At 38.2% G+C, this 26,105-nt stretch overlaps 1 protein-coding gene across 1 annotated transcript; it reads right to left on the bottom strand.

Moving 5' to 3' along the window:
* Positions 1–3,451: 3,451 nt before the first annotated feature.
* LOC101692246 (phospholipid scramblase 4) lies at positions 3,452–23,305 on the bottom strand. Its single transcript, XM_013057251.2, is given in 7 exon segments — positions 3,452–4,050; positions 15,964–16,125; positions 17,768–17,994; positions 19,711–19,717; positions 19,813–19,836; positions 21,296–21,307; positions 23,063–23,305. Coding segments are annotated over 7 exon segments (891 nt in total). The 3' UTR covers positions 3,452–3,834.
* Positions 23,306–26,105: the final 2,800 nt, after the last annotated feature.

Consider the following 26,105-nt stretch of genomic DNA (forward strand, 5'->3'; position numbering starts at 1 on the left):
AAAATTTTATAGTTCTGTATTTTACATTTAAAATATCTGAGGCATTTTGAGGTATTTTTGTGTAACATAGGAAGTTTAGCTTGAGATTTATATTTTTACCTGTGTATGTCCAATTGCCCCAGCACCATTTGTTGAAAAAGCTATACATTCTCTATTAGTTTTTTTTTGACATTTGTTAAAAAAAATCATTTGAACAAACTTGTGTGGATCTATTTTTTGACTTTGTATTCTGTTCCACTGATCTATGTGACTATGCCTCTACCAATACCACACAGTCCTCATTATTGTAGCAGTGTATTAGGCCTTAATATAGGTAGAGGGATTTCTACCTCTTTTTTTTCATAAATGTCTTATCCTACAAGGCTGTAGGTAAGGTGTTGTTAGTCTGGCTGCATTATCCTCTGGAGACTTGACTGTGGGTGTATCTGTTTCCACGCTTTATCAGCTTGTTGGCATAATTTAGTTTCTTGCTACTGTATGATTAAAGTGTCTGTCTTACTGCTTGCTGTCAGCTGAAGTCTGTCTGTTGTCCTCTGCCACCTGGACCTCTTCCTGCGTTCACTTACGATGTGGCAGCTTACTTTGTCAAATCAGCAATAGAGAAAAAATCTTTCTCCATTTAACTAAGGTAAAAGTGACATCCCATAATCTTTGTTATATAATGTGACTTAACTAAGGGGGAGACATCCTATCTCATTTTCACATCCTATTGTCTTAGAAGCAAGTCATGGGTCCTGCCTATCTTCAAGCTATGATAACTCATGTAATTTTAAAGTGCTAGAAAATATTCAGTAAAATTATATAATTACCTAGGTTAATGATAAGATTATACACGAGATAATAAAGAATCCCATGATGGCACATAAAATTTAAGAGCATTGCATGTTCTTGTCTGTTGTATTGGTTCACTTCTTTGCACTTTGTGTGAGGGCAAGTTATTGAGAAGTAGTGGCCTCAAACACATATATGAGAGAGAGAGAGAGAGAGAGACAGACAGACAGACTACCTGAATGTGAATCAGAACATCCTCTTTTGTGCCAGGCTCTGGGTAAAAGAAAAACGAAGACTATAGTGATTCAAAACAGGAGTGAAAATGATATGAAAATAGAAGAGAGATAGAGAGACCATGACTACACAAGTGGTAGGGATTCCATGGATGAGCTGCCCCACTGCATAAGATCCTCCGCCAACTTCCTGCACAGACCTATGAATAATGCAACATTCCGGAATGTTTTAAGTCCCCTTGAGCAGAGGGAAAGGACCAGGGCATCTGTGAAAGACTGTGGGTATAAAGAGAATGTCATACCTGTCCATGATGTCCATGAACATTAATTAACTAATACTTGGAACCTCAGTTTTCTTATGAATAAAATAAATAATGTGAAATAATACTATTTGTGGGGCATCTGGGTGGCTCAGTCATTAAGTGTCTACCTTCCACTCATGTCATGACCCCAGGATCCTGGGATTAACCCCCGCATTGGGCTCCTTGCTCAGAAGGAAGCCTGCTTCTCCCTCTCCCACTCCCCGTGCTTGTGTTCCCTCTCTCTCCGTGTCTGTCTCTCTCAAATACATAAATAAAATCTTAAAAAAATACTATTTGTAAAACATCTTATCTATAAAATAATACTGACATGTCTTCTAATTATAAAACTCTGATTGTATAAATATTCCCAAATATTCTTAATATGCTCTGAAACAAGTTTGCCACATATTTTAAAATGTAGAACTTAACTGAATTATGGATTTTCAACTTAAAACAAGCCTTCAAGAAAACTAATACTGAGGAAAATAATGTTGGAATACAAAACTGGAGAATATGTGGCTTATTTACATAAATGCACACATAAAGAATTAGTTATTATTTGAATCAAGTACCAACAACTAGAAATATGTCACAAATATACACCAGTAATGTAGGAGAGCACGTATTTGCTGAGTGTGGAAAATGCTAAATTAGATATATCCAACACTCAGAAGTAATAAAACTTTACTTTCTCATTATTCTTCTAAGACATTTATTTCCCACTTAGAGCAGTTATGCATCATCTGAAAGCTGTAAACAATGTTTACAGTACACTGTCATCTATCTAAGTAGAGTTGAGAACAGGGATGCATTAATAATATAAATAACAATAATAAGAGTAAAACATATTTAATAATGAAAAAACCCTATAGAGAGGAGTAATAACTCCCTTACAATTACTTACCAATGGTTAGGGAGGTTTCATTAAGGTTTTTGTACAAAAAGGAGAGAGCCAAGCAATCAAATCCAGGTCATATTTGGATTTCTGAAGCAAAAGTGGTATCATTTTACACATTTCTTATATCCAATAATATGATTGGATTTAATTATTTACCCTTATTCCTAATTCCCAAAGAATGGATTAAAATCAAACCACTACTAGAAGGGAGGTTTTGCTAATAATTCTCAAAAAACACTGACTCTCATAAAACTTAGGGTCATGAACATAAACATGGCGCTTATTGAAAAAGCTCCATCAATTCCACACTGCACGTGTGGCAGTTTGTGAGCTGTGCAGTAAGGCAGGATGGTGCTAGAAACCAAGACAGGAACAAAAACGGAGCCACCCTTTAGTTAAACTGGCTTCACAGACATGTGTTCCTTCGTGCCAGAGAACCCATGGTCTCGCATGGTATCGATTCTAGTTCCCTCCCTCCCCCAGCCCCCGGGATCCCGAACACTATCTACCTTATCACTTGGCGGAATTCTACAAGATTTTTTCCACAAGTTGATGAAATGAGAAGCTCTGCAACATTATATACATTGATGAAGAGTTAAAAAAGTGAAATCTTTCTCTTAAGGAAGTGCCTGCTTAACTAATTCACATCCACATTTTCAGTAAGATAGGAAAAAATGTAATAAATTATTACTGGTTCAAATCTGTGTTTCTATTGCATGAAGCTACCATTTTTTTCACTCTGCTAATTGTTATTTCCTTCTTACATTTTTTTTTAAGATTTTATTTATTTATTTGACAGAGAGAGAGAGGTCACAAACAGGCAGAGAGGCAGGCAGAAAGAGGGGGGGAAGCAGGCTCCCCGCCAAGCAGAGAGCCCCATGCGGGACTCGATCCCAGAACACCGAGATCATGACCCCAGCTGAAGGCAGAGGCTTCAACCCACTGAGCCACCCACGCGTCCTCCTTCTTACATTCTTAAATCGTGTGTTACATATTGCTCATAAAAATACCACGTATGATAAAACTGGAGAGTCAGTCCCTATACAACGATTTTAAAACAGAGGGAAGAACACAAGAGTCTGTCTATATTGTCCTGCATTTTCATTTATACACAACTTAGATAATTTAAAATAGAAGATACAAGCTCAATACTTTTTTTTTTTTAAGACTTATTTTGTTTATTTATTTTGAGGGGGTAGGGAACAGGAGGGCAGGCAGAGGGAGAAGAGCTCAAGCAGATTCCACTCTGAGCTCAGAGCTGGAGGTGGGGCTCCATCTCGCAACTCTGAAATCACTACCTGAGCTGAAATCAAGAGTCAGCCACTCAACCGACTGAGCCACTCAGGCGCCCCCAAGCTCACTACTGTTTGGGCTGGTCATCCCGGTCTTTATTCACCATTACTGTACAACTAATATTTATTACAAATGCAATACCACATAGCTTTTAAAGAACTTCTTAATTATACCTTGCCAAATGATTACATCTCATCAACGTAATCTCCCCCACCCCCTACAAATACACAAAATCAGATGCAAGAAAAGATTTGCTTGCTTAGTTTTTAGCAGAGTTTTACCTTGAGGTTCGTGGCATAAAGAACATGTGAGAAGTATTTTTTTTTTTTTTAAGATTTCATTTATTTATTTGAAGGGGTGGGGGGCAGACGGAGAGGGAGGAAGAGTCTTCTGCAGACTCTCTGCTGAGTGTGGAGCCCGTGGGGCTTGAAACCAGGACCTTGAGATCGTGGCCTGAGTTAAAAGTAAGAGTCAGCTGCTCAACTGACTGTGCTACCCAGGTGCCCCATGAAAAGTCTTCTTGCTGTAAATAAGCAGTAATCATGTAGAAATCCTGCAGACAATAAAAGGATGAATAACTAGTTGTTTTGAAAAAATGAATTATTAGCAAGAAAAATGCCATAGTTCTGAAACAAAATTTTCCAAATAATGGCAACTGAATTAGAAATGTTATATAAACTTCCTAAATATTTGTTTTTACGTGATTTTTATTTGTCAAGATTTACCTATTTAACTATATGGAAAATGTTATATTAATAATTTCATACATCTTTTACATAGTTACTATATATACACATAGATGCATATATACACAAAGAAAGAGAATAAACTTCCTTATATATTTCCAAAATTCTTTCTCCAAAAAACATTAGATTTTGTTCACTAAGACAATTGTTCTCAAGTGTGGTCCCTAGACCAGCAGCATTATAATGAAACTGCTAAAATATGCAAAACCTCAGACTCTACCCTAAACCTACTGAAGGAGAAGCTGTGGAGATGGGCCCAGCAATCTGCAATTTAACAAGGCCTCGAGGGGATTCTGATGTGAGATTAAGTTTGAGAACCCCTGCTCTAAGAAATCCTTAGCTTAAGGGTTAGTTGTAATGAATGCACTTCTAATGCTGTTCATCCAAAATTGAAGAGAAAAAAATATTTTTAAGTATTTTTTAAAAGGGAAAACAAATACTTTTAAAAAACTGAACTATACAGGTGTGATAGAAATGTCAGCTTATCAAGCTAACAAGAAAATTTTCTTTACAAAGTAAAAGTTAGTAAGGAAATAATAGCTAATGCCTTGGCAGTGCTTACTATCTGGGTGCCAGGCATGGTCGTAGCACTTTATACACAATAAGACAATCCTCAAAACAACTCATAAAGGTAAGTATTATTATTCTGCTCATTTTACAGATAGGGAAGCTAAGGCATAGAGGGGTTAAATATGACTTGCCCAAAGCATGGAGCTGGTAAGAGGAAAGTGAGGCACAGAGTAGCAAGTGGCAGAGCTGGAATGCTAATTCTAATTTGATGTTTCTGTAGCACCTGATCTTAATTAGGAGGAAATTTGTTATAAGTAAGTTTGTAATAAATTAAGAACTTAATTTTTATTAATAGGCCATTTGTTTATTTCTGAAAAGCAGTGCATTGGTATAAAGACACCATTTGTAGACAGGTGAAGACAGAGACCTTTGGCCTTCATCAGACCAATCCACATGTTATGGTTTGCCCAGCAGAGTAGCTTGCTTATTTATTTGTCTATTGATATTTCATTTTGAGACAGCAGACTGAGTGACACTCCCTTCCCTCATTCTCTGATGTCTTGTACTTGTAGCACAAAAGTTCTGGATCAGGAAAACAAAAGTCATATCTGAATCATAAAAATAGAGGGATCACAGCCCCTCAATCGATTCCTGGATTAAGCCATTTATACACTCAAAACCCCATGAACGAAGCGGGGACCAGGTCCCCCTGAGGAAGGACCCTGAGACATTACCAAAAATTGTAATATTATTATTTCTCACAGCCTTCCCCAAGGGGATCTATGGCCTTTTATCAGTGTAACTGTGCATTGAGGAAAATGAAATACTCAGACCTTTCTGGGATTACTGCCTCTGAACTAATTCCAAGAGAACCAAAATATCACTGGGGCCACCAGTCAGAGCAGAGGCTTAAAAAGCTCAGGTGATCAATGGAGTTGCAACTCGGATCTGTCTCACAATGGGACCAGTGGGTCCTGGAGCCCGTCCTATGGTTATTCCCCAGCTGCAAAATGCACAATCGGAAGGTATATTCTGCTGCTAGTACAGTTTCCACATTGGTTCCCTGACCTGTGGAATGAAGGCCTCTGTGGTGGAAAAGGCCAAGTTCAAGCTGCTAGGGCCTCCTCTCTCTAGCAAACTAGTAAACCAAAAGCAATACTGGATTCCTGGAGGTATCACAGAGATTAGTGCCACCAAGAGTGGTGATTCTCACCATATCCTCATTCAATTTTATATATTTGGCCTGTGCAGAAGAGAGATGAATCTTGGAGAATGGCAGTGGATTATCATAAGCTTTACCAGGTGGTGACTCCAACTGCCGCTGCTGTGGTTTCATTGCTTGAGCAAATCAGCCTATCTTTGTGTACCTGGGATGCAGCTATTGATGTGGCAAATGTCTTCTTCTCTATCCCTGTCCATATGGTCCACCAGAAGCAGTTTGCTTTCATTTGGTAAGTCCAGTGATATACCTTCATTATACTACCTCAGGAGGTCAGCTTTCTAGCCCTGTGTCATATTTTAGTTCATGGGAACCTTTATCACTGTTTGTTTCTGTAAGATAACATGCTGGTCTATTACATTGATGACATCATGCTGGTTGGACCTAGTGAGCTAGAAGTAGAAACTATTCTAGACTTATTGGTAAGACATTTGCTTATCAGAGGATACGAAATAAATCCAACAAAAATTCAGGGGTCTTTTACTTCAGTGAAATTTCTAGTGGTTTGGTAGCATAGGGTATATTGAGATATCCCCTCAAAAGGGAAAGATAACTTGTTGCATCTGGACCCTCCTACAACAACAACAAAAAGGTACACAATGTCTAATGAGACTCTGGATTTTAGAGGCCACATATCCCTTATTTGGGTCTATTTTTCCAGCCCATTTACTAAGTGACCTGAAATGCTGCTGGTTTTGAGCAGGGCCCAGCACAAGAGAACACTTTGCAATGGGTCCAGGCTGCTGTAAAAGCTACTCTGCCCCTTGGGTCCTATGACCCAGCACATCCAGTGGAACCTGACCAGTCAGGGGCAGATAGGGGTGCTGTTTGGAATCTTTGGCAGTCCCTACAGGTGAATTTTAATGCAGACCCTTAGAATTTCAGAAAAAAATCCTGCCATCCATTGCAGAAAACCATTCTCCTTTGAGAAATATCTCTTGGCTTGCAATGGGCCTTAGTAGAGACCAAACACCTGAGCAGGGGCACCTGGTCACCATGGAACCTAAATTACCCATCAGGAACTAGATGACATCTGACCATCCAAGCCATCAAGCTGGGTGTGCACTGCAGGACACCATCATCAAATGGAAGTAGCATACATGCAGTGGGGCCTGAGCAGGCCCTGAAGGCACGAGTTACATGAAGAAGTGGCCCAAATGTCCACAGTCCCCTCTGCTGCCATATTTCCTTCCCTTTCATCATGCACTTGTGGACTCATAAGGAGTTCCCTTCCAACAGTTGACAGAGGAAGAAAAGACTCAGGCTTGGGTTACAGGTGGTTCTGCACTATATGCCTACACCCTTTGAAAGCGGACAGCCACAGCACTATCCCCTTCCTGAGATATCCCTGAAGGCCAGCGGTCAAAAATGGGTTGCGTTTTTTTTTTTTTTTTAAAGATTTTATTTATTTATTTGACAGAGAGAAATCACAAGTAGATGGAGAGGCAGGCAGAGAGAGAGAGAGGGAAGCAGGCTCTCTGCTGAGCAGAGAGCCCGATGCGGGACTCGATCCCAGGACTCTGAGATCATGACCTGAGCCGAAGGCAGCGGCTTAACCCACTGAGCCACCCAGGCGCCCCATGGGTTGCGTTTTTAATGGTAAATAGTGTAGTTGTATGAGGTTATATGACATTATGACCTTGTTATTTACATTTGGAGATTAAGTATGGTTTAAAGAGATGTGTATGGTTGCCAAGTTGACAAGGAGTGAACTTGTCATGGTTAATTTGTGTGTCAACTTGACTGGCCCAAGGGATACCCAGATACTTAGTTAAACATTCTGAGTATGTTTGTGAGGGTGTTTCTGGATGAGATTGATATTTGAGTTGGTAGACTGAGTGAACATTGACCTCCCAATGTGGTTGGTCCACATTCAATCAGCTGGATGCCTGAACAGAACAAAAATGTAGGGTAAGGGGGAATTTTTTCTCTCTGTCTCCCTGAGCTGGGACATTAGTTTTCTGCTGCATTCAGGCTTGGAATTGGACTGGACTGTACCATTAGCCCTTCAGGGTCTCTAGTTTGCCAACTGCAGACTATGGGACTCCTTAGTGTCCATAACCATGTATAAATATATGAATATGAATATAAATATAAATAGTTTCTCTGGAGAGTCCAAATACACATAGTTTCTGAGATTTATTCATCACTCCTATTGTGCTGTACATCAGTAGTTTCTCCTTTTTATCACTGTGTGGCATTCCATTGTGTGAATATAACACTTTATCTATTCTCCTACTGATGTACATCTTGGAATCTTTGCATTTGAGGCTATGAATATAGCCACTAGAAACACTGTTGTACCTAACCTTTGGTAAACATTTGTACTTAACTTTTCTCATACCTAAAGTTAGAGAGCTGAATCACAGAATGATTATATGTCTAGTTTTATTAGATTCTTATAAATGGCTTTCCAAAGTGGTTGAAACAATTTATGAGAGTTCCATTTGCTCCACATTCTCACCAACACTTGGTTTTGTCAGACTTTTTAATTTTAACCAGTTGGGCAGGCAAACTGTGAGGCAGGTAAAAGTGTATCTTTGATACTCCTGCCTATGTCCAATCAATCAATCAACTCCTCTGTATGTCTTCCATTTCCTTTTTTCTTAGGGCCTTTAACTGCCTTTACTAAACTGACAGATTTACCCTAATTTCTACTAAGATGTTAGTTAATAAAAATTAAATGATAAACTAGAAGCCAGCAAGCATCATCAACCTGCAGATTCTGTTATAAAAATGTAACTAGTTGCCCACAGGTACGTATCGGTCAATTTCACATACCACATACTACTCTATTGCAGGCTATTTGGAAGAAAAAGAAAACAAAAACAAAAAAACAGAACACTTGGGAGGTAGTTATTAGTGCTATTTATGAACTCTTTTTTTTTTTTAACCTCTTTAGAGATTTTAAAATCTGGTAAGATTGCATTTTTCTGCTCATTTGAAGTTGGTTGTGTCTATACAGCTTGCACTGACCAAGGAATTGTGACTGTAAGTAAGATGTTCCACTTCTGGGCAAAAATTGAAGAACCAGTCTGTGAGTTGCCCTGTGCACTTCCCTATATCCTAACACTTATGTAAGATTGGATTTAAGATGGTCCTTATTAGCATGGGTCCTTGAGAGACTGTGATGAGCAGAGGTGTTCTAATAACTGGCATTGGACACATAGGGTAAGTATGGAAAACATTTTTTTTTTCCTTATAAGCCACTAAGACTTTGGAGCTGTCACTACAGCATAACCTAGCGTAGCCTGCCTAGCAGTCTGTCCATGTAAATCTCCCTCCAGTGACTCAGTGTGTTGATGCTCTCTGCAGTCTCCAGTTTGCAGCAGTCCTTGGTATATTCATGTTTGTCTGTTTCCAGGCTCTCTGTTCCATTCCACTGATCACTCTGTCTAGTCTTTCACTGATACCATGCTGTCTTAACTACTATAGCTTTGTGATAGCCTTGAATTGGGTAGTGTCAGCCTTCCAACTTTGTTCTTCTCTTTCAGTGTTCTGTTGGATATTCTGGGTCTTTTGCCTCTCCATATAAACTTTAGAATCAGCTTGTCGGTATCTACAAAGAAAACTTGCTGGGATTTTGACTGGGACTGCACTGACTCTACAGACAAGTTGGGAAAAACTGACATCTTGATGATACTGAGTCTTCCTATCCATATACTTTGGAATAGGTTTGTTTAATTATTTTTTATTTCTTTTGTTAGAGTTTTATAGTTTTCCCCATATAGCTCTTGTACATATTTGGTAAGATTGATACCTAATTATTTCATGTTGGGGGATGTTGATGTAAATGGTAATGTGCTTTTAATTTAAAATTCTACTTGTTTATTAAAAAGTGATTGACTTTTGCATATTAACCTTGTATCCTACAACTTTGTTATAATTGCATATTAGTTCCAAGACTTTTTGTTTTTGTTGTTGATTCTTTCAAGTTTTCTACATAGGTGATCATGTCACTTGTGAATAAAGAGAGCTTTATTTTTTTTTTCCCAATCTGTATTACTTTTATTTCCTGTCTTATTGCATTAGCTAGGCCTTCCATGATAATGCTGAAAAGCAGTGATGAGAGGGAACATCTTGCCTTCTTCCTGAATCTATAAAATTTTTAGTTTAGATGTGACAATATGTTCTCTACTCGGGATAATTGTATTTTGTTGGGAACGTATGGAAAACTGAAAATCCTGGTAGATTCAGATAAATGAACTTAAAGTTATGCAGTCTTTTCATCAATGTCTTTCAAGCCAGTTAAAAACATTCCACACCTTTTAATTTATTAAGTTTGATCATAGTGCTTAGGAAATTTTCTTATATTTTGGAAAAATAGTAAAACACTTGTTTTATTTAAGGGTTGAGAGAGTGAGAGAAATGGAAGGTTAGGAACTACCAGTGTAAAAGACAGTTCTTCCTATGTATAGTCAAGTATAACAACCTGCTACATTATAGGAAGCCATTTGCAAGTAACCTAGTCTGCTTATACTCTGAGAAGAATTACCCCTAGAAAGAAAAGCTCAAAAAATCAATTAGGTTATTCTATTTTAAATAAATTAATTGCTCAGTTAAGTTCATCAACTCAAACATATTTTTTAAAAATAATAGTTTGGCCCATGATTTCTGTATTTTTTTAAAAAGTGTGTTAAGAGATACATCTTTTCATGTTATGTTTAGGTGCAAGGAACAGGGACCTGGAATAAGACCTTTTATTTCTTTCTTACCTAAAAGTCTGTAATTGGGCAGCCTAGAAATCACAAGATATCTCTCTGCTAGCTCTATTAGCTCTAAGGAGACCTCAAGAACCCAGACTTTTCCTACCTTTTGCTCTACTGTTCATAGTTTTCATTCCCCAGATCAGCTTATATCACCTCTCCTGAGATATCTCTACTTGGAATGAGGAGAGAATTAAGGAGAGGAAAATAGTGTGCACCACTTCGCTTTTAAAGTAGTTCTATAGTTCACTTCTAATAGACCAAAACTTTGCTACTTGAACACACTTAACTGCATGGGAAGGTAGCAAATATTCTCTTTATTCCAGGTTTCATGTGGAGTCAGTGAAAACACAGGTTATAATATTATGGAAGAAGAGGAGAGACTTAAGGGACTAGCTCACTTCTACCACAATTCCTCTCCACTCCTGAAATGTCCAGATAGAGACACTGGCTTTAGAAAACACACTTGACCTTTTTCTGTCCCCTTATTTTCTTGCCTCAGAGAGCAGGGATGAACTGCTGGCCTGGTGGGTTGGGAAGAAGACACTGGATTTGAGTAGTTCAGCCCTCTTTATCTTTGACTCCTTTTGGAGAGGCAGCCTCTCTGCAGAGAGCACACATTCCTAGCCCCTCCACAGAACAGTTTGCAGTGTTAGGCCTCCACAAGAAAGGACTAGGGTTGTTTGCCTCTGCCTGAGACTGGGAAGTAACTCTCAGTCTGTACAAAGCTATGGTTGCCACAGAGTGTAGCCATGTCTTCAGTACAAAAATGATGTGTTTCTCACTCCTGTGTCTATCTCTCAGGAATTTCACTCAAATCCGAAGAGCAGCAGTATTATAAACTGGTCTCTCAAAATGCCAAAACTATGAACACATTTTTTTTTTTTTCTTAGAAAGTTAAAAAGCTATCAGTGAAGAAAAGAGCACAGTCTCACCTTGATTTCCCTATTCAGGCAGGTCCCACGGCTGTATCTTAAACAAGTGGCACAAATTACATGTAGACAGAAATATATAATCAAATACAGAACAGAATGAAATATACAGATAGCAGAAAACACAGAGAAGAGTGGAAATGTTATATTTGATGGAAAAATAATGAACTCAAGGAAGGGGGAAATTAAGGAACACTACCCAGAAGAATTTTCATAGTTGGCTATGAATTTTCATAGTTGGCTGTAAAATATTCCATTTTAGCAATGACTTCTCCCAGGTCAACAGTCAGGCCAGGCTGTGTCTGGGAAGAATTGTATCCAACTGCCCATTAGACATATTGTCTTTCCCTAAATCAAGGTAGTGACTGGGTTCTATCTCTGCGCATTTGACATTCCTTGTGCTACCAGCAATTACATTTCCTCAAGGCAAGTGAATTTATCAAATGCGGAATACATTTTAATCAAAGAAATCTAAAGAACAGATACAATAAGAAAACTTAAACTTAAATGGGAATGATGGCTATGAAAAGAACAATCTAAGTGTATCAGTGTTCTAAATAACATAAACCTTTATGTCATCCATGATTTAGACATTTTAAATGTTTTCATTTTTGTAACGTGGTAATTTAGTTCTTTCTTCATGGTTAGAAGATTGTGGTGGTATCAGTCTGAAGTTTTGAGATGAACTCTGTTAGCATGTGCTTAAAAATAATTTAGAATATTAGAAAAATTTGAGACAGTTTAAATTTTTTTCAATTGAAAGGTCACTGTTAGAAAAGATAGTACAGGGGCACTTGGGTGGCTCAGTTGGTTAAGCGACTGCCTTCAGCTCAGGTTATGATCCCGGAGTCTTGGGATCAAGTCCCACATCAGGCTCCCAGCTCCATGGGAAGTCTGCTTCTCCCTCTGACCTCTCTTCTCATGCTCTTTCTCACTGTCTCCTCTCAAATAAATAAATTTTAAAAATTTTAAAAAAAGAAAAGATAGCACATTGAAATGTTTTAAATCTCTTAAATTTGAGATGTGGTTGCAAGAATACTGGACAAAAAAGGGGGATTTGAAATGATAGTTCTAGATTTCTAGTATAACTCTGCATACATGAACTAGGTCTTTACAGTTTTCTCATCTTATATTAGAATATAGAGCAGAGAGTCCTTCGTGTTCCTTCTAGCTCTGAAATCTTTAGGTTCTATTCATTAAAATGTATTGATTAGTGATGAAATAAATTTGGCTAAGAAATGAGCATATTTTAATAAAGAAAGCTATAAGCTAGTACCTCCCCCCCTTTAAGGCTTGTTTTCCTCAGTTTTATGGTGAGGAGGGCAAAAGGCAGCCAGCAGCAATTAATTTAAAAAACTAGATGAGTATTTTGTCATTTTAATTATTCTCTACAGCATTCCTCATATCTCCCTATCCTTGCACAAACAAGAGTTTCTAAAATTGTTTATATTCTAAATCTGTTTTATTTTTAACAAAAGAGAACAAATAGCATTCAAATACTATTACCTAAGACAACTGAGCAAATATGCTCTTGAAACTTTCATGAAAAACATGGTTTCAGCATTTTTTCCAAGATAAATTTTCCTGTCCCTTGGATTATAAAACACTTGCTATAATATTAATTGAATGATGTTTACCTCATAAAACAAACATTTTCAGAGGATCTCAAATTCCATATGAGTTCCATATGGCAAAAACATTATATCTGTCATCTTAAATAGAAAACAAAGGAGTATCTTTTTAGTTATTGCCAACCACTAATCACAAGAAAAATTATTTTAATTGTTATACTGATATTTGAACATTCTTATGCCTTTGACCCTAAAATCTGTGAACGTTTTAACAATTTTGTTCCTTCCATTTTTGGCAATGTTGCAAAGTGCATAATGTGAAAACCTAAAAGTGCTGACTAAAGTATATATTAAAGCCTATTTACATGCAAAGCCAAGCTCTTAAGAGAGAGAAATCTGTGGAGCAAAAGGGAAAAGTCTGAAAATCCTGAGTGTTACATGTTACACAGAGGCTGACACTTTCTTTGGCTTCTCTGGGGTGCCAATCTTCCTTGGCAAGGGGATTTGATTTCCCCAATCAGGCAAGGCAGTCGTGGGGCCTTGGGCCTGAGCAATGAATGTCCTATATTATAGATCCCCAATAAGGTGGGAACTCTCAAAGGGAGACAACCCAGTATAAGGGAAAACTACATAACCAGGACTAAAAGAAAGCTTGAGCACTGGGTGTTATATAGAACTAATGTATTGTTGAATACTAGATCAAAAACTAATGATGTACTATATGTTGGCTAATTAAACATACTAATAAAAAAAATTTTTTAAATAGAGACTCCAAAAAAAAAAAAAAAAAAAAAAAAAGCAAGCAAGCAAGCTTGACTCTCTTGGCCTAAACTAGAGGTAGGGAAAATTTTGTCTACTGAGAATTCATAATCAAGATTTGTACTCAATATTTAAAATATACACATGACTTGGGAAACACCAAACTGACAGAATAACATTAAAAAATGGTCTGCTGTTTGTTACATCACTGGGACCCAACAGAAGCAAAATCAAGCCTCTCAGGAGAGCACGCCCTCAGGCGAGATGTCCTTCCTTGAAGACTTCTTGGCTTCTCAGCCATGATCCTAAACTTGAGAGCACATGAAGTAACCCACCACCATTTCACTCTGTTTCTGTTCTCCTATATTCACACACAAAGATATGAAACATCACAGAGATGAAAGAGGCACAGGGCATAGTGGTTTAGGGAATAGGCTCTGGAACCACTTTCAAATAATAGCTTTGTGACTAACTTTGCACAAGATCTCTAACCTCAGTTTTCTGAAAGGCAAATTATCATAGCATCTGTCTTACAGGTTGTTTATAAGAATTAAATGAGTTCGTATGTGGGAAGCAGATAGGACCAGAACCACACCTGAAGACAGGGAGCCCTGAAAAGGACAGCTGCTCTTATCATCATTAGTGTCACTGCAGTTGTGGGTCACTGATTAGAGTATCCCAGCTCTTCCATGGTTAGGCTGATTCTTCTCCAAATTTACCCAGATGCCTATCCTTCTGGCTTAGAATTAAATCTTGAGGTAAACCTAGAAACCATGTGTGATATAATTATATGATTTCACATGACTGGCTTCCTGGTTGAGAGGCAGCAGAACTAAGAACTGAAAGAAAATTTAATGGGCAACCAGTATGCTACATAATTACAGAACATGTGTTTAGAACTTGCTATTTATTTTTTGTTTCTGTTTAAAACTATACTTTTTGTAGATTTCCAGTGTAAATTATTTTTGTGATTTGTAAATGTTATGTTAACTACACTTAACTATAAATTAACTATAAATGTTATGTTAACATACACATATTTTGGTTCTCAAACTCCAGAAAATTTTACACGTTAAACTCTTCTAAGACACACACATGGTTGAGTACATTGAAGATGGCTTTTACCTCAAGAGTGGATGTGCCAGGGGTGCCTGGGTGGCTCAGTCCGTTGAGCATCTGCTTTCAGCTCAGGTCATGATGCCAGGGTCAGGGTCCTGGGATTAAGCCCCGCATAGGGCTCCCTGCTCAGCAGGGAGCCTACTTTTCCCTCCTCCCCTGCTTGTGCTCTCTCTTTCTTGTTCTCTCTCTAATAAATAAAAATTTTAAAAAGAAAAAAGAAAAAAGAGTGGATGCTTCAGGGTCATCCCAGCCCCAGCACCTCCCCCTACTGCCACCACACACACAAGTGGACACTGACCACCAGCCTCCTCCAGAACAGGGTTAGGACCCCAGCCTTCTGCTGGGCCTTTGAGACCCATCAGCTCTTCAAGTGCTCATGTCAGCTAGTTCCACCTGTTCTGCTTCCCTTCCTCCAGGAGCTCTCATGTGTCTCCCTTTCTTTCCAGCTCCCTTCATTGCAATTACACCAGAGGGAAGAAGTTCCTCAGCACCCTGTCTCCTTACTATTAACTCCTGATGAATTTCAGCTTTGTCTCTGAACAATAAGATTGACACCTAGCTCATGGTGTGGTAGTGAGAACCATGTGATACATACGTGCAAACTGATAAACTGCATTTATTTTACACCAAGAATTCTTGTTGAGCTTCATACTATAGTTATATATTGACTTGTTTTACACTTGCTGAGGGATAGAGGACTATTCTGTACATCTTTGCATTTCCTTAATACCTAGCACAGTAGCTTACAATTATTTCATCATACTTGCTCTATTTATTTTGTAAGTGATGTTGTAAACCGCATTTCAATTTCATAGAACAGTACACTGTAACAGGATCATTCTGCAGTTGGTCAGTCCATGGAGGAAAAAAAAGTTCTAAAAACATTATTTTACCATTAGGTTACCTCAAAAACCGAATCAGAACCACAGCCGTAGGTTGAACATGGCCTGCGCACTCTCATCACATTTTCTTTCTTCTCATTCTGGATGCTGTAAACTGCCCTGCTCAGGTTCCAGTGTTGTGCCACAAAGCCAATGGTGACACCAAGAGGACACGGTACCTCCAGCTGCAAATGAGGAAGTGAGAGAGGGGAGGAAGCTATGCATCGATGTACATGTGGACACACCACCTAGATGTGCTCTGAAAACTTTTAACGACTTAGGAATTTGTTGAGAGAGAGGCCTCCACAGGCCTCTCATACTCTAAAGTTCTTGCTGTGTGTGGAAGCAAAGCAAGGCCCTGACTGCTCTTTCCCTTGGCCATTTCTTGGGGTTGTCATTGGAGGGAGCAACCTTGAGGGATGAAGTCACATTTTACTTCAGGACACAGGGGAGACTTGCTTGTCATTTGCTACGGAAAGCCAGTTCATTCTCTAAGTCTATGGTGGGCATGGTTTGAAAGGGATTTTTGTGGTGATGAAATTGTTGGGTATCTGCATTGTGTGGTGGACATAGAAATCAACACAGGTGATCAAACCTCAGAAAACTGAATACACACACACACACACACACACACACACAGGAATACAAGTAAAATTGGAGAAATGAGAAAAAAAATCTATCATGAAATAAATGTTCTATAAATTGAGTACATTTATAATTTTGATTAGCTTTACTACATCATGCCTTACTTTAATCATGGGAGGTTGCATTTATACAATCTGAGAAGAAAACCCAACTCATGAGTATGAATCCAAAAGGATTAAAGATTAAAAGTGAAGATTCATCTCAAATATCAGGCCATAATTACAAAACAGTAATGATGGAGTAAGATACCTGGGAACAACGTTCTCTGAGCACTGTACTATCTGCCAGGTACTGTAATGAACAGTTAACATTTATTTACTATTTAGACCTCAAAGCAATCCTGTGTACAGATACAATTATTACCTCCATCTTATAGGAAATCAAAACACAGAAAAGGTTATAAATAAATTAACATTTAGTATGTGCTGGCACATAGGAATCCTATGGGGGTATTGTTGTGCATATTTATGTACCAGAGCACTGAGGCCCAAAGAAATTAAGTAAATTGCACAATTTAAGTAGGTGACATATCTGGAATTCAAAATTCTGGTGGACCTCTCACTAAAGCTGCTTCTTTCCCTGCAGCAAACAGCCTTCCTAGAGCCACACGGGTTGTAGACAAGGAACCCAACTGTAACTCAGAACGCCTGCTCTGTAGGTCCGGCCCTCAGGGGACTGTAACCTCACCAGGCACTTCATCTTTCTGAGCCACCCCTTCTTTATCTGTGGCAAGTATGGACTGGGATGGGGAGTGTAAAGTCATCCAAGGTCTCTTCCAATTCTAAAAGTATTCGATGAGGTCTAGCGACATCTTATCTGGGGATATGTAGCTACATGTAGACAAATGTGTGTGACTTCTGTTTTAGATCATAAATACATTTCCAATTCACTAGACACAACTGACAGAATTACAGTCACTGAATAAATAACCCTAATTTGTGCTTGACCCCCCAACTAGCACTGGAAGGCAAGAATCCACAAGAAAAAGCCCTCTGTGTTTTTCCTTGCATGAGACAATGTGGCCTGCCTCCCCCACTCTCTTCTTTCATCAGAAAAGAAGAGATGTCACTGGATCATCAGAGCCAGTGACAATCCCCTCCTGTGTCATTCTGGAAGAAGCACAGGGATGCTGGGAAGACTTGGATCAAGAAGAAACCAGGGATAAGACCTGCATTCTCTGACCTCTTGCCTGGCGGAGGGACAACAGAGGCAACAGCAGGTACATCTGAAAGGTCTCTGCATCGTCATGATTTCTCGGCCCATACAGTTGGTGACCTGGAGGACAAAGGGCCTTAGAGTCCGGTAAGCATTTCTGGTAAAGTCGTCTGTGTCTTCAGTTACGATGTAAACCATCTGGTCCAGACTGTTTTTAATATCATATCTATTATTGGTTTCAAAAGATGTCATCACTAAAAAAAATAAAATGAGAAAGACACTTTAAATTAGAAGCAGTTAAAATGGGCCTCGAGTATTCATATAGCATTTCTTAGTGTGTAACGAAAAAAAGCTTTTTCAAAATCTCACTGAAGCATATGCAATTGCTTGGAACATCACAATATTTTATAATCCTTATAAGCATTGGGATTTAAAACATTTATTTTAAGCTCAGAGCAAGATGATTTTAAAATGTTTATTCATGTAACAGGAAAGATTGAAAACATCTTTTATAAGATGATCATGTCTTATATAATACCTGTATCAGAAAACTTCAGTTTTATAAAAATATTTTAATGAAATTACATATTGCATCACAAGTGAGTCAGCTCATGAAATCTGGTAAGATGACCAAGGTCATTACAAACTGCAGACAGAAAAAGGAACCAAGAGGAGCTGGAGGTCTTACATACAGCCAAAGGAATGTGTAAAGTTATTGCTTTAAGGGTCAGGAATAATTTCCTATGAACAAAGGACAAGCTTCATGTTTACTGTGCTCATTTCTTCCTCCTTCCAGCAAATCTAGATCCTGCTGGTCCCTCACTACGTCCTTCATTTTTTCTGCTCTTTTTCCCCCTCATCTATAAAATGTGAATCATGGGAGTGGGAAGAGGGAAAAGTGTAATGGCGTTGACCAGATAATATAGAAGATCTTTTTCAATCTAAGATTCAATATTCTATGATTTATAAATTAATAAAATTGTACAAAAAATTCCCTCTTTAAGTTTCTAGGACAGTCTTTCCTCTTCGAACCACTAAAAAATGATCAGTATGAATAAAGAACTGGGTATCAAATAATATTGATTCTAAAATTGCTGATCACCACTGAAGTACACATATTTTCCAGGGGTTGTTGTCCAACTAGTGGGATAGAAAGAAGTAATTAGGGAAGATAGAAATAACAGAATTAAAACAAGTTAGCACTAGAAAAGAAATTGATAGAACTTATTGCCATATATCAATTGATTTTTAAAATATCTTTAATGTAAGTTAATTAATTACAAATATATTTTATCAAGTGAAATTAACCTATCTGTACCTGATCATATATAAGGAGAACTGTCTAATTAGGAAAAAAAGGAAAAACCCTTTCCTCCAGTTATACTCTAGACTAAAAAATTTAATAATGTTTTTGATAAACTATCAGAAAATCACCTTCAGCCATAGTAACAGCATCGAGAAGAAGCTGTGTTGACATACATTGTTTCTAGCTCAGTCCCTACTCACTGGCCTCAATGACCTACAGACTGGTGTTGCTCTGGAAGTTCAGGATGGTTTAACATGGACCAGCCACAGAGAAGGCAATCATCTCAGTGGCTTAGGGAGAGGGAGTCAGCCAGGGTGAACCTCACACAGAACTGTCCAATTTTATATTATTTCACAGGTACCTCTGACAGATTAACATACTGATTCCATTCACTGGGTTTACTAAACACCACACTCTTCCCTAGGTGTTCACTTTTAATTAGGGGAGGGTCCAAGAGGGCAGGAAGCTCATAAATAGGATTAGGGCAAAGGACAGGAAACATTCTGGGATACGAACCCTTGAAAACGGAAATTAGAAATACCATTTTTATCTTAGTTTTACTTTGGGATTACTCCCAAGATGCTTGAATCTTTATAGTGGAGAAAAAAAAAACTCCTCCAGGGCAGACTGATCCTATCTTACACAATTTCCTGTCATTCCTAACTTCTGAGCTTGAACATCGGCTGAAATGTCATATTTCCTTAAATATTTGTTGAATAAGTTAATGAACAGATTTTGAAATGAATAAAATTGAAAGTGACTTAACTGGACATGAATGTTTAATCATGTGCTTAATTATAAGATGTCGGGTTTGGCCAGCAAACCCTGAGATGGTGAATGAACAGATTACTCCAGACACCTTAGTAGGAGAAAGGAGAGGCCTGGTGCCTGACGCTCTAGTTGCAAAAGGTCTCAAGCCAAGCTTTGTCTACACTTTCATTGGGGTCTTATCAATGCACCAGGTATAAGTACAAAGCTAGGAGGAACGTGTAACTAACTTTAATGGTCAGGATAATAATATAGGGGGCGGCGTATGATAAGGGTTTGTGAAGTTCGAGATCACCAAAGGTGCCTGTTTTCCTTCAAAGTTTCAACATTTACTCCCATGAGAATCTCGAGCAGCAGTAAGAATCTGGCTGCTTTCAGCCAAGAAACCTCCAAGAAGGCCCAACATTCGGGGCATCCTCTTTTGCTTTTCTATTAGTCCCATCCAGGGAGGTAGATACAAGTCAGATTTTGTCTGTCCCGGCACTGTGAATTCCCACCATGGGAGTGGAGAACTCAGTCCATGCTTATTTCAAGACCTTTTCTTGTATGAAAACACAGCCAGGTGAGGGGGTCTATGCATCTCTTACAACTTTTCAAAAGTGCCTTCCCAAAATGGTTTATAGTCCTATTTTAAAAATTGCATGATTTTAAACTCTAGGACTAAAAGACAAAAAAATTCATAAAGTGTCTCATAAAGTGGTTCATAAAGTGTCCACCTAAAGAAATGAAGTGCTTAAACATGGGAGAAGTTTGGGGTGCCTGGATGGCTCAGTGGGGTAAAGCCTCTGCCTTCGTCAGGTCATGATCGTGGGATCCTGGGATCAAGCCCCACATCGGGCTCTCTGCTCAGTGGGGAGCCTGCTTCCCCCTCTCACTCCCTGCTGCCTCTCTGCCTACTTGTGATCTCTGTCAAATAAATAAATAAAATCTTTTTTAAAAAAAGGGAGAAGTTTACCTAATAAGACACAGTGGCCATTAAGGAGCAATTCTTGAAGGAGCTAGTGGAGTTGCTCGCAAAGTCAAAGTTCAGAAGTTCATAGCCCTGCTGTGTTGGACAGAATTCCTCTGAGGAGTCCTGATATCCTTCAAATGGAATCTCAAATTTGGAAAATCTCAAATCTCAAATGGAATCTCAAATGGAGAAGTTAGAGGGATGTGACTGGGTAGGCCTTCCACTCACACCTAAGCAGGCATTTCAACTAAATAGCCTCATTACAGTATCTCATCCCTGCAGTGGTTCCTGGGTGCCAGGAATTGTATCAGACATTGATAATTCTCAGAACTGCCCAGTAGGATAGAGATAGCTAATACTATTTTATAGATGAAGAAATTGAAACATCAATTATTTAAGAAATTTGTTCAAGGTTATAGAAATAGTAAGGAATAAAGTCAATTAAAAACTACATTGTCTAGCTCTAAACCCAGTTTTGTTTTTTTATCTGTTTCTGGTTTTGTTTCTTAATTCATCCATTTTTGAAAACTACATTGTCTAGCTCTAAACCCAGTTTTGTTTTTTTATCTGTTTCTGGTTTTGTTTCTTAATTCATCCATTTTTGAAAGGGAAAACTGAATCCATCATATCTATCATTTAATCTCTGTCAGGATAATGAAAACTGAATCCATCATATCTATCATTTAATCTCTGTCAGGATAAGTTGAGCGATTTTATTTTTATTTTAATAATTTTATTATTAAATAAATAATTTTATTTTTATTTTAATTTTAAAGCTGTACAATTTTAAAAAGATGGGGAAATGGTCTAGGAGACTCCAGACTTACAAGGAGAAATTATTATTATTGTGCAAGTGTAAAAAGATTTCCTAAAATTTATTAACTATAAGCATCCTGTAAGCTTCTAAAATAACAAAGGGGTTTACTTTAGCGCTTTAATGACTTCATGTGTATTTTATAGTTATTTTACAAAGGGACAGTTTAGTAAAATTTTTGGTTCCTACAAATTCCAGTTTCTTCATCCAATTGTACTGCATTTCACATATCATTTTGACAGTGGTGTATCGACAGTTTTCAATGCACAAGATTAATATATTGAATTGCAAAAGGAACTTGTCAACTTCAAGGAATATTATATTGATTATGTGGGGAGTGAAGTATTGAATCAGAGTCCCTTGCTTATAATGAACTTAAATACCTCCTGTTTCCAAGGCAAAGATGGTCAGGCTTACAGAAGAATCTAATGCTAGCTATATCTCAGTTTTACTAGTAAATTTTTTGAGTTTACACCATTTGAATTTACAACCAAATCTGCTTATCCCTCAACTGTATGACCTAAGTTTCAGAGTAATTGCATAATTTTTATACAGAAGGAATTTAGGGGACCACCACTTTGTGGGAAGAGACCTCACGGACTTGGCTTGAAGCTATGTGTGCTTGGTAGGCACCTTATGTTTACCTGGTAATAGGTTTTTATGTAGGCAAGGGTAGCTGGTAAAATTATGGCAGGGGAAAGCAAGGGACCAAGTCACCTGATGAGTTTTTCACTAAGTGTTCTGTTCCTTCATGTTGTCTTTTTTAAAACGATTTTATTCGTGAGGGAGGGAGAGAGCAGGAGGAGAGCAGAAGGAGAGAGGCAAGCAAACTCTACCCTGAGTGCATAGCCTCATGCAAGGCTTCATCTCATGACCCTGAGATCATGACCGCCTAACCGACTGAGCCACCCAGGCATCCTATGTTCTCTTTCTTGATGTTTACTCTTACTTCCAAGTAAATGACACTCCAGTTGGCATCTATGATAGCTTTTTTTTTTTAAGATTTTATTTTTATTTATTTGAGAGAGAGATAGTGAGAGAGAGCATGAGCGAGGAGAAGGTCAGAGGGAGAAGCAGACTTCCCATGGAGCTGGGAGCCTGATGTGGGACTCGATCCCGGGACTCCGGGATCATGACCTGAGCTGAAGGCAGTCGTCCAACCAACTGAGCCACCCAGGCGTCCCTAGCTTTTTTTTTTCTAACCCTATTTTTCTAATTTCCTTTAGGAGGACATCTTGAATATCTTACAACTCAGTCTGAATCCATTATGAAAGTCATATTCTTCCTACTGAAAATATTCTTATACTTTTGCTCCCCCTTCACATATCTGAAATCAGTATCACTGCTACTATAGTCTCACAAGTGGACCTCTGTCATCACTGACCTACCACCTTTACCTGCTGTATCCAGCCTGTGTCTCTTTTTGTTGGGTCCCCAAGGTCATATTTCATAAGAAAAATAATTTGGAGTTGTATAGAGTACATGAGCTAATAAGTATTCCAGACCATGAGGGCAATTTGGCACAGGAATTGACTCTGGCATCCATGCTGTTGGAGCAGACTGATTGAACAATGGACATCTGCCAGGCCAGTACTATATAAGATGAGGGCCACCAGTTGGCTGGTACGAGGGGAAGGTACTGAGCTGATGTGGACTGTGGTATCCCATAAACAAGCTTCCTGGGTAGTATGCAAGTGAAAGGACAGTAGCTACTGGGGACTCCATGTCCAAAATCAAATGCAAAAATTACACATGATTGAAACTACATTGTATTGAAACTTAGCACAAATTTTTACATGGAAATCACATGGGTCACATGAGGCTTCTTGAAAATAGTAAAAGGTTTCATTTTCTGAGGGAAGGACATGCCATGTACCAAAAATGTAGTAGAGATTATTAACTCATTTAATCCTCTTAAACCTTATGAAATAGTTAAGCTCACCTGACAAATGCAAAAACTAAGGTTGAAGAGATGAAGTATAATTTGATAGCCTCTCTATGCCAATCTCATAAGGTTACTGCAAAGTTAGCCGAGGGACTGAAATAAGTTTAGCACTATGTAAATTTCTATTTTTTTCACATTAAAAATATTTTTATTGAAGGGGGCGCCTGGGTGGCTCAGTGGGTTAAAGCCTCTGCCTTCGGCTCAGGTCATGATCCCAGGCTCCTGGGATTGGGACTCTGCCTCAGCAGGGAGCCTGCTTCTTCACCCCCGCCATTCTGCCTGCCTCTCTGCCTACTTATGATCTCTGTCTGTCAAATAAATAAATAAAATCTTTAAAAAAATATTTTTATTGAAATATAATTAACATACAATATTATGTTAGTTTTAGGTGTGCAAATTTCTGTTTTTATATTCTTTATACTATTTTAAATTTTATATAAATAGCAAGTGGTAACACTGGAATTCGAATTCACATCTCACCTTCAAAATGGTGACTTGAAGACTGCTATATTGTTGCTAGCCTAGTCACTTCTTTATATCCTCATCTGTTTCCACACTGTTCTCTTTCAACCAGGGGTCAGTTTAATTTCAGCTCGGTCAATGTAAATAAGACCACAGTCAATAAAATCAGATTTCTTTAAAGAATCACAAAATTTAAGAAGAGAAGCACTCAAATTATGAATTAGTATGAGGGTACCACTAATGTATGACTTCAGATTTTGCTTCTTTTATCAAATGTCAAATGTCTCAAAAGAAGCGTGCTTACAATCAGCCAGGATGGATCAGAGCAGGCATAGTAAGGAGCTTGAACTCCTGACCAGCAGTAACAAGGAGCACTTCACCCCCTTTTCTATGAAAGGAAGACTGGTCCCCCGCCATCCACTGGAGAAGCAGGGATTTCACAAGCATTTTACATGGATTGCTAACAATGTGGAGAATTAACAGCATTTAGATATGAGAGTGTCCATACTGCTGAGATGTAGCTATAGTGTTAAAAAAGCAAAATCTGGATACGTTTACCACCAGATTTGGCGTGTTTTGTTTTACTTTCTTGGATTTAAAATAATTACTTAATTTATTTACATAAGTAACTGGGCTCTGGTTGATTACAAGTGGGTACCTGATAAATTCCTAAGTTATTCCTAGCATTGGAAAGCCTTTACTGAAATCATTTGAGAGAGAGAACACTCATTGCCTTTCTCTGAACTTTTAGGAAAGGCCAGAACAAAAAGTAAAGAAAAGCCAAGCCTACAGCAAAAAAGATCCTCTCTTTCTGATCCCAGAAAAAAGAGTTTTTTAAAAAAGTACTGTGGTTGAAAACTAAATACATGAGATAAGGCCAATAATTTATTTTTCAGATTTCATTACAGAGTGATTTTAGCTAAAATGAAATAAAACCAACTTTATGTTAGCAGAAGAGTTCAGCTGAGACCTGAAGTAAACTGGCTGAAGCTTTGATTATATTTGTGTCTTCTTATTTTGAATATTCTTATCATTTTTGTTTCAAGAACTTATTGTGAATCACTAGTTTAGTTTTATAGCCTACTGATGGATCTGCAATTTGGAAAACACATTATTAAAAGTGTTCCTCAAACTTAGCTGTTGATAAGAACCAACCAGATAGGATATTTTTCTTTTTCAGGATTTGTCTTGGAGATTCTGATTCAATAGATGGCCAGGACCTGCATTTTTATATTAGCAAAAGAAATTCACATTATTTTGATGGACCTAGTATATTAAGCTACACTTTAAGAAACAACAGGTTAGAATTTTTTCTAAAACTTAATTTTATATAAGTAGCAAGTGGTAACACTGGAATTCAAATTCACATCTCACCTTCATGGCAGATGGCAGATGGCAGATATAATCTGTGGGTGTGGTGGGTGGGTGGGTGGTGTGTGTGGGTGCCTGGGTGGCTCAGTGGGTTAAGCATCTGCCTTCACCTCAGATCATGATCTCAGGGTCCTGGGATTGAGTTCCACATTGGGCTCTCTGCTGAGCAGAGAGCCTGCTCCCCCTCACTCGCCTGCCTCTCTGCCTACTTGTGATCTGTCTGTTAAATAAATAAATAAAATCTTAAAAAAAAAAAAGTCAATGTATGTAGCAGCATTACTCATAATGGTCAAAAAGTAGAAAGAATTCAAATATCTATGAAGTAATAAATGCATAAACAAGTTGTTTATACAATAAAATATGATTCAGAGCACCTGCTACAACACAGATAAACCCTAACAATATTCTGAGTGAAAAAAGCCAGATGCAAAAGGCTATACATGTTATGATTCTACTTATATGAAATATCGGAATAGGCAAAACTATACAGCTATAAATAGATTAGTGCTTGCCAGGGGCTAGGGAAAGAACAAAATGTGGAGTGATTGATAATGGATATGACTTATCTGGGACAGGATGGAAATAATCTGGATTAAATAGTAGTGACGGTATGAGTTTGCAGCAAACTTTAAATTAGGATTTTTCTGGAGTGCCTGGGTGGCTCAGATGGTTGAGCATCTATCTGCCTTTGGCAAGGGTCATGACCTCCAGGTGCTGGGATCGAGCCCCATATTGGGCTCCCAGCTC

The sequence above is a fragment of the Mustela putorius genome, unplaced genomic scaffold (genome assembly GCF_011764305.1).
Source record: "Mustela putorius furo isolate JIRA1106 unplaced genomic scaffold, ASM1176430v1.1 tig00003834_pilon_pilon_pilon, whole genome shotgun sequence".
Taxonomy (NCBI): Eukaryota; Metazoa; Chordata; class Mammalia; order Carnivora; family Mustelidae; genus Mustela; species Mustela putorius.